The sequence below is a fragment of the Tiliqua scincoides genome, chromosome 4 (assembly GCF_035046505.1).
Source record: "Tiliqua scincoides isolate rTilSci1 chromosome 4, rTilSci1.hap2, whole genome shotgun sequence".
In the NCBI taxonomy this organism is placed as follows: Eukaryota; Metazoa; Chordata; class Lepidosauria; order Squamata; family Scincidae; genus Tiliqua; species Tiliqua scincoides.
In genome coordinates, this window is record NC_089824.1 from 202,233,746 (window position 1) to 202,245,860 (window position 12,115).

The following is a 12,115-nucleotide window of genomic DNA, read 5'->3' on the forward strand; positions in this document are numbered from 1 at the left end:
CAGCTGACAAGGTAAAAAGGCTGTCAAATGAAGCAGGGTACATGCAGGATCATGAACATAGTTTTCTCGGCAATTTCCTCAGTAATGTACATTTCCTTTTACATCTTTGTATTGCTCAATTGCACCAAATTTCCCAGATGTACGTTAATGTGATCAGCCTGGAAAAGACTGACTGGCAAACAACTTCACAAGAAGCCATAAAGCTTTTCCTCTCTCTCTCTCTCTCTCTCTCTCTCTCGTTCTTTCTCACAGGGCTGGTGTTCTTATTTGGATGGCCAACATGGTAGAAGAAGGGACACTCCAGACTGGCTGCCCTATGAAAGAGAACCAGGAGAGGAAGAGAAACATCTACCTCTGGTTTAGCTGGACTGTCCCCTCCCTTCTCAACCACAATGGGTTTTGTTGCCACAATTTAAAGAAATAGACCTGGGACTTGTTAGTAAGGGACAGAAAGTCGGAGCCAAACCAAAGAGACAGAAAATAGTCCATTTGGTGAAAGCCTGGTGACCAAAGATCACTTATCTGAAACTTACACCTTTGAACTGGGACAAGCCAAATAAGCATAAAACCATTTATTTTCAGTAATTTATAAAAATTGGTGTTTCTGTTTCCTGTGACAGAGTCACTACTTCTGGTTTTGTAAATAAGAGCAACTGGGGATGGGGTGGGTGATTAATTAACATATTTTGCTTTTGTAATGTCCTGTTTGAAAGAAATAATAAATCTTTAAGTTAAAAAAAACTAGAATTGGAATAATTAGGCTGAACCTACTAGGAGTAAACCTTCCTTTGGGCACCTGATGAATGGCAGACTGGTTTTTAGTCCCGTTTCATGGTAGGGAGATGGAATGAAATCTACAGGTACTCATGGTTTCCCCCCCCCCCCAGCTATTTGTATTGGGACTTAGGAAACAACCTCGAATCATAAATTTGATTTTCAAAACAGCCAACCAATCTCAAATCTTCGGCTAATGGATATTTTGCCTGAAGCCTGTTTGTCCAGAAGTCCTTATCTCACCATGTTCTGCATGTCTCTGTTATCTGTCTAATAAACAGGCACCATTTCCCACTCACAATAGGCCTCAGCTGCACATCCAGCCATGGGAAATATCCAGTCAATAACTTTTGTGATAAAGATAAAAATACCACGTCCAGTCAAGGGAAATATCAAATGAATAACTTTTGTGATAAAGATGATGAGTCATTGCTTCACTCAAGGCATTGACTTCTCCCATACTCACAAGCCTGCAATCTTCATACCTGCTGAATTATACGCAAACACCTTATACGTATATAATTATATGTAACACCTTCTAAAAATATGTATCTAAGCAAGTCTTCTCCATTCATAATCTCCAGAGCTACCAAGACAGAGCCTCTGGAATTTACACTGAAAGGAATTACAGAGGCTGAAATCTTTTTAATCTTTCAAGAAGCTTAAGTTTAATCTGAATAGCACAGTTTGACATTTTGCTCCTACTAAATGAAGATAACTGCCACATTACAAAACTGCTAGCAAAGCTAGGAATTAAGCTCATTGCAGCCACTCCTTATTCTTTGAGTTTCTTCCACTTGGGCTAGTTAATAACTTCATTTTCATTTTCCCTTCACTTCTGTGCCCAAGAACAAATTGCGTAAAGTGGGAGCAGTTATTACTCTTCTAGAGGAAGTACAGCCATGAAATAAATAGCTTGCAATTCAGTTATTTTTATTTTTATTTAATTTCCTTAATACCAATATGTTCCCTGATGTACACAATACTTTACCAACCCATTCACAGTCTCATGCCTTCTACAGAGAATAATGAAACTCCACCTCTGCAGGCATCTCAGGAACTTTGGACATGCCTTATCCTGAAGCAGATCTAGCTCCACTACACTGTTTGGCAGAGCACTCTAAGGGCGCAATCCTAACCCCTTATGCCAGTGCTTTCCAACACTGGCATAGCTGTGCTAGTGGGATGTGTGCTGCATCCTGCAGCTGGGTGTCACTCACGGAGGCCTCCTCAGAGTAAAGGAATGTTTGTTCCCTTACCTCAGAGCTGCAATGCCCTTATGCCAGTGCTGGAAAGCACTGACATAAGGGGTTAGGATTGCACCCTAAGATTTCAGGCAAGGGTCCTTCCAGGTTCTACCTGGCAATGACAGAGGCAAGACATATGTTCAATCTACTGAGCAACACTGAGTTTACTCATTTAGAGATTTGGCAGAAAGGGTGAATATACTGTATATCCTTATTTACCATCTGTATATCCTTATTTCTCTCTGAGTGATTACCTGATTTACAGACATCTCCAGATATTGTGTTTAAATGTGCATTCTGTTTGAAATGGAACAGGAGTGTGATATGACTTTTGCTCTTGTTACTGTCTGACCCAGAGCTCAGAAAATTTCATTAACCCATAGCAAAAGGCACTAGGTAATAAAACGCAGTGTTGTTATAAGGCCCTGGAGAGTTCTCAAATCAGGGCTTCCAGCAACCAGGGGCCTTATCAACCTGATTTTCGCATCATTGCAGTGCCACCCAAATGATGGCCAGAAAAAGTTCTGCTCATGAGCCCAGCCAGGCCAGGTGATCTGGGAAACAAATGAGGACCTTGTTGGACCTCTCTAATTCTTATGGCACAATCCTAACCAGCTCTTGTGCCGGCAGTGCACATACTCTGCCAAGTGCAAGCCATCGCAAAAGTGCCATAAAGCACTTTGTGACAGTGTGCCTGTTTGCAGTGCTGACAGGAAGACCAGAGCCTTTCTGCTGGTGCTGGCAGATAGAGATGAGCCCACCAGACCAGATAAGTCTATTGGTATGCAGCACAGGAAGAGGGTGGGGAGAGTGGAACGGGGTGAGGGAAGGTGGCAACAGCGACGAGGGGTGGGCAGTTCAGACCCGAGAAGGAGAGGGATCAGTGGCATTGGCGTGCACTATATTCTGTCTCCTGTCCAAAGCCTGATCCACCGACACAGGTCAACATAGACTTGTGCCAGTGATATTGTTGGCACAGGTCCAAGTTGACTCACAGTGGTGGCTGGGGCTTTCCCCAAGGCAAGGGTGCAAATGTCCCTTACCCTAAGGAGACCTCTCACCTGCTAAATTGTAGTGAGCTCCGTAGTGAGCTCTGGGTGGAGGATGCATCCATGCGTATAGGCGTCCATGGGCAAGGAATCCAGGAGCTCCCTGTATTGAATCACTCTGGAGTGAAGAAGGCTCCCTGCTTCAGGAATTAGCTGGGTGACATTTTCTGAAATGTAGCAGAAAAAATAGGAAAATTGTTTTTGTCACACCTTTAGTTATATGCAGAGTTCTTAATGTCATTTACCCACACAATATTGTATAATTAATTACTGTTAAGAATATTTATATACTGCTTTTTGCAAAAAAAAGTTCACAAATGAGCCCAATCCTGTGCTCAGCGGCACAGCTCCATGCCACTGAGCACTGTCACAAATGTGACGTAAGGCACATTTGCGAGTCTCAACACCGGGCTCCTGCCCGTGCTAGCTCAGCGCCGGCCGGCGCTGGGCTAGCGCGGGGCGATCACCCAGCTTCGGCAGCTCAGCTCAGGTGCAGCTGCATCAGTGCTGGAAGAACTTAGGTAGAATTGGACTGTTAGTTCAAGTTTGATTCTTCCGTTTCAGCAACTCATCTCAATGACTGCCTTGGCTCACTTCCTTTCTTCCAGGACTGTCACCTTCCGGAATCAGTCTGCTTGCCTGATCTTACTACATATCTTCCTCTGCCCCCCCACCATCTCCAAACTCTGTTTGCTGCATTGTACTTCAACTGTTGCCTGACCTGTCTCTGCACCCACCTCTGCCCCTCCCTGTCCGTTTGCCTGCTGTGTATCCCATTGCTGGTCTCAGAAGGAGCCTGACAGTTGTATTATGCAGCTTATGGTTTCAAAGTACAAGCAGAAACCTCAAAATGTTTGGCCACGACACTTTTGTCAAAATCACTGAAGTCGGAGCTTTCAAATATGACAGAAACAAAATGTGTTACAACTTGATAAGTGCCTAAAACCGCATTTGTAAACCAGGATAGCTGATGTTACTTATATCCTGATGTGACTAAAGATGATTCACAGTCTGTTCACAAAACTTCAACCCCAGAATTTCACAACTGTGAACAATCTCAAACTGATTTAAGCTTGCAGTGTAGATGTGCACTTTAAAAACTGTCATCATTTCATCTTCCAAGTTGTCCTTCTGGAATAAAAGCTCATTTCTTCCCCCATTTTGAAGCAATTTAACACGATGCTTTTGATTCCTGCTGCTGTTGCCAATTCTCCTTTTTCTTGTGTTTTCTAACAAGCTTTCTATATAGATACCGGACTCTCTGGTCTTCTTGACTCTCAAAAAAGGAGGCTGAAATTTTTCGGCAGAATCGGTGTGAATAGGTCTCCAGAAATACCATGGCATAAATGATACAATAGAGGAGTCCGACAGCCAACACTACAGCTTTGTTTGGAGGACTCGGCCACTTCATGGAACACTCAGCAGAGACCAGGCTTATATTCCGATGATAACTCTTCTCAAAGAGAAACAGAGATCCTTCTATAGAAAAAGCATTATTAAAAATCTGTGGCAAAAACGTCAGAAACTTCAGTGTGGCCTGAAACAATAAAAGAACGGTTCAGAAGAAATGTTAAGTACTTCACAAATCAAAACTTATAGTTAGGAACTATGAAAGAGCAATGATCATTGTACATGATAAGGTCCTGATCCAGTGAAAGTTGCAGCCCAATTCTATCAATTTTCCCCACACACACCAATGAATCTGTGCCACCAGAGCATGCTCTGCATCCTGTAGGAGGGCAGTCCAGGAGGTTTCGTCCAGGGAAAAGAATTGTTCCTTTATCCAGAGGTAAGCCTCCTGCAACCAAGTAATTTAACTGGTGCAAGTCTGAGTGGACCAAAGAAAGCAGAACAAGGATACGGTATTGGCAGCAGTAAAGCTGATACTGACCCCTTCTAGGCCTCGTTTTTCCCCCATTCTACCCTGGTCTCCTCCCTCTCCCACCCATTCTCCACCTCCCTCCCACCCTCCACACTGACTCACTAGTGCTGGGGATGTGGAGAATTCATTAGTGTGCTGTTGCAGCTCTCGGAACTTCTGGCAGTAGCCTGGCTCAGTGAAACAGCATGTTGCCTTTTGCAACAGCCATAGAAGACCTTATGCTGCCAGAACACTAGTGTGTAAGCAGTGTAAGGCCCACATAGGATTGGGCCGCTAATCATGTTTAAATCCCATCAAGACCATTCTAATGAAACTAGCCTCGGTCCCATTGATTTCAGTGGAGATTGAATACTGCTGATTGTCCCTGGATCAAGTCCTTAGGGACTTTCCATGTCTTTCGATGGCCAGCCTAAGTTAATGGGTGTTGAACACTCCTTACTATTTCATAATCCAAAAATGACTGGCCTACAATATTGCAGTGTTAATGATGGACACTCATGTTTGGGGTTTCTTTCAACTCTTTCTCTATACTGAAAATGTATAGGGTTAAAAAAAAGTATTTGAATAACTGCTAAAAGTACAGATTATCATTGTGCACATCAACATTGTGCAAATCTATACAGCTCTTTGGCTGCTCAGCTGTCTGTTCCATGTTGATGGTAAACAATGCACACAACCGGTTCATGAAGTCAGATCATGAAGATTCCTCCTAAGAACGAAAGGGCTAATTTAGAAACACAGGCAAGAAAGAAACCAGCACATTTTAAAATAATGATTCCTTTTCACAGTGGCATCAGTAAGGGAGTGCAAGCCACTGGCCACTTGACACCACTGGCCAAAATTTTAAAAATCTTGGTACCTTCAAATACCATCAGGTTATATATCATTTGATGTGTAATTTCATGCAGAATGCAGTAAAACAAACTACATTGAAATATTTCTAGTCTATCAAAAGTTATAGCCAAAAAGCATTGCATGGGAGGAGGTCCATTGTGGGGGTGACATGCTGGCATCCAGCACCAGGTGACGCATACCCTACTACACCACTGTCTTTTCATAAATTCAACACAGGTGCCAGGTTGCTGCAGGTTGCTTTGTTCGAGCAAAGCCCTGCACTGAGCTCCCCATGATCCTTGCCAGCCCCCTCATGGCATATCGGGTCCTACTATTGGTATTGAGAATTCAAATGTGCTAACCTTGGGCAGGACTGTGTGGTGGAATGCCACAGATAACCCTTCCCACCAACACTTCAAATGCATTCTCTGGTCATGAGAATTCACATTATAATGTGAACAGAGAGGATTAGTTTTCCCCATGTTATGCCTGTTTTCTTTTTGACTCCTTGTATACATCTGATGACTGAAACATTCAAATAAAGTTGTGGTTGGCACAGCTGCGAAACTGTGATTAGATCTAATGGGGCAAAAGCCCAGGGCGCCAGCCACTAGAACCTCGTGGAAGCCTTTCTGAGGCTCCCAACGGGGGGCGGAAACTGTGCTTCCAGTTTTCCGGAAGCAAGTTTGTAGCATTGGGGAACCTCAGAGAGGCTTCCCCTATGTGGGGGGAGGTTGCACAAGGCTCTGTGAGCCTCATCTGATTGGGGGGGGTTTTCTGGGGGGCTGGCGGCAACAGCCCACCGGGGGTCCTCATCACAGACCTTTGCCCCAGGCGCAGGGCTGGGGAGGTCTGCTGCTGGGTAGGCACTAACATCTTGACTTCCCTTCACTTAGGCCCCAATCCTATCTGTGCTCAATCCTGCCTGACAGCGCAAGGCTCTTTACGGTGGTGTGAAAACCAGATTGCCATTGTGCACTTCCAGGTCATTCTACTAATTTGTAGTGGTACACTGTGTGCAGCACCGACTCCCAGAGGTTCTGCTGTTCCCAGTAGGTTAGCAGCCAGGGTGTGTTATGGGCACGGAAAGGGAGGGCAGGAGGGGAGTATTGGGGCAAGGAGGGGGAGAGCAGTGATGGTTTGAAGGAGGGAGGGGGTGGATCCTAGTGACAGCAACTTGCGCCAGGATCCCATCCCTTCTTTTTGAACGTGTCCCACCCCTTTTTTGCTCCTCAGACTTATACCAACTACATACCTGGTGTAGGTCCGAGGAAATTCATAGGCCACCAGGAAAATTTTTTTCCTTACCTCTCCCAGGCCTCCAGCTTGCTACCCCACCATTTGATGCAGTATGTTCCAAGCTGGCACAGCTGCATCATTGCCAATGGTGGGGATAGGAGTTGGTTGTTATAGACTCAAGTTAGAGGCTTTGATACTCACTTCGTATTTTATCAAGAGTATAATTGGTACTACAGGGAACTGACTGACTTCTGTCACAGCTGCTTGTGCCAAGTAGAAAACAATATAGTCTGTTGCTATAATCACCAGCATGAGTACCAGAACTAATGTCAGAAGAAAAATTTGTGTGAGACACGTCATGAGTTCCTCTCGGGAGAGTTTCAGACCAGTTGATTTAATCAACTTTTTAGGAGTGCAAACCAAGAGATGAGTTGCTTTTTTTTCCTGAGCCAAATCTTCTAGCTTTTTGGTGATGTAAATATTATCAAATCGGAGATCGGTAAGATAGCACTTCAGGTACCAAGCAGACTCAAAAATGATATAAAAGAGGAAAAAGCCTGCAATCACCCGATTGGCCAACAGCATGATTTTCTGGGCTAGGTCTTCAATATATAAGAAATCTTCCTTGATCCCTAGGCTAGCATTGATCATTTTTTGACCCAGAACGAAGTTGTTGCTGTGTGTGTCAAACTTAACATGGCCATCCCTCGGTTTCCCTATTTTGTCTGGCATTGTGTCAATCACATTCTTGAGGTTGTGACTGAAGTCCCATGTAGCGTTTCCCAGGAGAGCCGTGGAGGTCAGAAGGCTCTCAGAGGAAGTCTTGCAGATGCATTTAATGACTTGCAGGATGGCTTTGATGTTGCTCATGATGTTTGGAACTATGTTGACGGCCATGATCATGAAGCAAGCAGACAGGAGCAGCCTCCGCCCTTGCTTAGTTCCCAACGTCGGCACAATCATCGTGAACATGCAGCGGAGAGGGTGTACCAAGAAGAGGGTCAATAAGGCCAGAAAACTAATGACAGTAGCAGTTGTGACAGAGAATTGGAAAGAATACTGCAACGAGGAAAATAACCAGTGGTAGAAGAGGATTGCTATCAACACAGCAATACCACAGCATGTTAGAAAACAGGACAACAGTTGGCTGGTGTTTGATGGTGCTGGTGTGGAATAAGCAAGCCAAGCTTCCAGGGTGAATTCTTGCAACCTTGGAAATAGAATGTCCTGAGAGAAAGTGCAGATTCCCAACCTGTACCAATAATGAACACTGTTATTTCTAATTCCTAGGAATCATTTCTAGCTGCATCATTTGTGAGTATTTTTGGAAGGAATGGCCATCACCAGAAAAATGTGATGTACTAGTTACTAGTAGGTAACGCTACTAGTGGTTACCATTTTCCCCACAAGACCCCAGAATAAAGCAATGTCTGGTGCATTGTGGGAAAGAAATGGCCTCTGCCAGAAGCCTCTCAAAGTGACTCTTTGCTCCTTTTCTACTTTAAATGATATAGAAAGCAATAAGGTGTACAAGCTCAGCCATGCAAAAATAAAGTAACCTCCCCATTTCAAAACAAAGAGAGTAACAGAAACAGCCACCATTCATTTTGAAACAAATTATGGCCATAACAAAGCAATAGTTTCATGATTATATATATTTTTTTAATATAATGAAAACAAATGGGGCAATAAAACAAGAAGCATTTCTTGCGCATTTCTAGTTTAACTGAGACTATAGAAAACAAGGACCACGCTGCAGTGTGATTCTACACATCTGTTCAATACAAAACCAATCTTCCTTCTAATTTCTGTTCTTGTCTTCAGACAACTTTGAGCTGAAGGCTTAAAGCAGTCCCTCCTCTCCCTCCCAAATAGTATAAAATATAAATTCACATGGTGTTTTACTGAACCAATAAATTAAATTGAAACTCAGTTGCATTGTCTCAAAGGCAATGTAGAATGCAACCACAGAGTTGTAGGCTGCATTACAAAAATCAAATCTTACTTTAGTGAACACAATTCCCAAAGCAAGATATAATATAGCCAGTTGTTCTACTGGGGGGTGCCTATTCTCAAGAGGAGGTTGATCTTCCTTTGATTGTTCTAGGCACAGAGAGATAGCATGTGTGGCATTTAAGTGAAAATAGATTCTACATACCCAGCTTTATGAAGATGTCCCCAGTTCCTTCGCAAGTGCTGTGCGATCCTGCAATTTGCCATCTTGTTTTCATAAAGGAATTTTAGGTAAGACTCCCAACAGACAAAGACTGAACCCAGAAAAATAGCCAGTTCTGAATGGGGAGAGGAAATAGTTGTATCTGTGTATCTTAAGGAAGCTCTACTGGTCTGTATGAATATACTGATAATTGGTTCCTGTTTAACAAGATATTTCAAAAGTTCAAGAAAGCAGAAGCAATACATTTCCAGTAGAAATCTATTTTTACACTGCAGTAAAGCTGGTCATTATGAATAACCACTGAACCTTAGTGGTAAACTTAATCATCACCGGACCTCAACTGGCTTTGAGCTTTCATTCTATTTGATAATACTTTGACTATATTGCACATTCAATCACCCAATGTACAATGCACAGTTACAGGGCTGGCCCATCCAAGAGGCCAACTGAAGTGGTCGCCTCAGGAAAGAGATTGGTGGGGGTGCTCAACTCTGCCTACTTGCATCGACTGCTCCTCCTTCTCTGTCCACTCTCTGAATTGGAAAAGGAAGAAGGGAACAGAGTCCAAGAGGAAATGTGGAGAGAAGGAGCTAAAACAGTGGAAGGAACAGAGCCTGACACATCAGTGGGTCAGAGGGAGCTGCATTTGACATGCTACCTCAGGTATCAGGAGGTCTTGGGCTGGCTCCACACTGCTGTCTCATCAATTCTAGCCACACAGAAAACACAAATTCATTTAAATCATCAGGTCAGTAGCAATAAAAAGACCAAACTTGCTGTTGGAAGTGATTAGAAAGGGATTGAGAATAAACTGGCCAAGATCGTAACTCCATTATATATAAGCCCAGTGCTGGCTACGTTTATAATTCTGTTTGCAGTTCTGATGGCCCCATCTCAAAAAGAATATTGTAGCTTTGGAAAAGGTACAGAAGAAGGCAACTAACATGATCAAAGAGCAGATTCCCTATGAAGAACATCTAAAATATTTGAGGCTTTTTAATTCAGAAAAAAAGTGACAAACACTCACTTGAGAGAAGTTCAAGTCCCAGGGCATCCAGTTCGGGACTCTTCATCCCTAGGATGAGGATGGGGAGGTTAGAAAACAACAAGGTAAAGACAGAGTAGGAGAAGAAATTGGGAATGGTAGCATGATGGGATGTGATAGACGGTTTGGCACAATGAGAGGATGCAGGGATAAAGGAGCTAATAAGCAGCCCATCCTGGGGGATTCCATGTACAAATGCTTTTATGCAAATCCCTGAAGTCTCTGAGCGAAGATGGGAGAACTGGAATGCTTGGTGACTAGAGAAAACTTTGATATAGCAGGAATAATGGAAACCTGGTGGAGTGTGGAAAATCAGTGGGATACTGCAATCCTGGGCTATAAACTCTATAGGAGGGACAGAGAGGGGCGTGTTGGAGGTGAGGTGGCCATTTATGTTAAAGAAAGGGTAGAATCCAGCAAAGTAGTAATTGAAGGCAGGTCTGACTCCACCGTAGAATCTTTGTGGGTTAAATTACCAGGCCTGAGGAGCGATGTAATACTGGGGGCATACTATTGTCTTCCAGACCAGAAACCTGAAGGGGACCTTGAAATGAGGAAACATATCAGGGAGGTGACAAGGAGGGACAGGGTTGTAATCATGGGGGGCTTCAATTATCCTCATATCGACTGAGTCAATTTGTGTTCTGGTCACAAAAAAGAGACCAGATTTCTTGACATGCTAAATGACTGTGCCAGAGTAGCTAGTCATGGAGCCCACCAGAGGATAGGTGATTCTGGTTTTAATATTGTGCGGTACTCAGGACTTGGTTAGAGATGTCAATGTTACTGAGCCATTGGGGAACAGTGACCGTGCTGCAATCTGCTTTGACATGCATGTCGGAGGAAGAATACTAGGCAAATCTGTCATAAAAACCCTTGACTTCCAATTAGCAGACTTCCTTCAAATGAGGCGGTTGGTTAGAAGGAGGTTGAAAGGGAAAGTAAAAAGAGTCCAATCTCTCCAGAGTGCATGGAGGCTGCTTAAAACAACAGTAATAGAGGCCCAGCAGAAGTGTATACCACAAAGGCTCGACTAAGTCCAGGAGGGTGACATGGCAAACAAGGCAAGTTAGAGAGGCTGTAAAGGGCAAGGAAGCTTCCTTCCGTAAATGGAAGTCTTGCTGTAATGAGGAGAATTAAAAGGAACATAAACTGTGGCAAAAGAAATGTAAGAAGGTGATATGGGAGGCCAAGAGAGACTATGAGGAACGCATGGCCAGCAACATTAAGGGGAATAATAAAAGCTTCTTCAAATATGTTAGAAGCAAAAAACCTGCCAGAGAAACGGTTGACCCTCTTGATGGTGAGGGAGGGAAAGGGGAGATAGAAGGATACTTGGAGATGGCAGAGAAATTAAATGAGTTCTTTGCATCTGTCTTCACAGCAGAAGAGATACCGCTGTCTGAACAGCCCATCCTGATCAAGTCGAATAGAGATTAAAAGAAAAGATGTTTCAGACCTCATTGATAAATTAAAGATCAATGTCACCAGGCCCTGATGGTATCCACCCTAGAGTTATTAAGGAACTGAAGAATGAAGTTGCTGATCTCTTGACTAAAATATGCAACTTGTCCCTTGACATACAATCCCAACTTGACATAAGGGGTTAGGATTGCGCCCTAAGATGATTACTGGGCTGGGGCACCTTCCTTATGAGGAAAGGCTATGGCGTTTGGGCCTCTTCAGCCTAGAAAGAGGCGCCTGAGGGGGGCACATGATTGAGACATACAAAATTATGCTTGGGAAGGATAGAGTGGATAGAGAGTTTCTCTTTACACTCTCACATAATACCAGAACCAGGGGACATCCACTAAAATTGAGTGCTGGGAGAGTTAGGACAGACAAAAGAAAATATTTCTTTACTCAGCG

The 12,115-nt window shown here is 43.6% G+C and overlaps 1 protein-coding gene across 1 annotated transcript; it reads right to left on the reverse strand.

The window, feature by feature from the left end:
• Positions 1-4,241: 4,241 nt before the first annotated feature.
• OCSTAMP (osteoclast stimulatory transmembrane protein) lies at positions 4,242-9,245 on the reverse strand. The gene is made up of 3 exons (XM_066624702.1): positions 9,184-9,245; positions 7,227-8,277; positions 4,242-4,607 (listed from the first exon to the last, which is right to left on the reverse strand). Exons 1-3 carry the CDS (start codon positions 9,243-9,245, stop codon positions 4,242-4,244), a joined length of 1,479 nt encoding a protein of 492 aa, XP_066480799.1.
• Between the last annotated feature and the right edge of the window lie 2,870 nt (positions 9,246-12,115).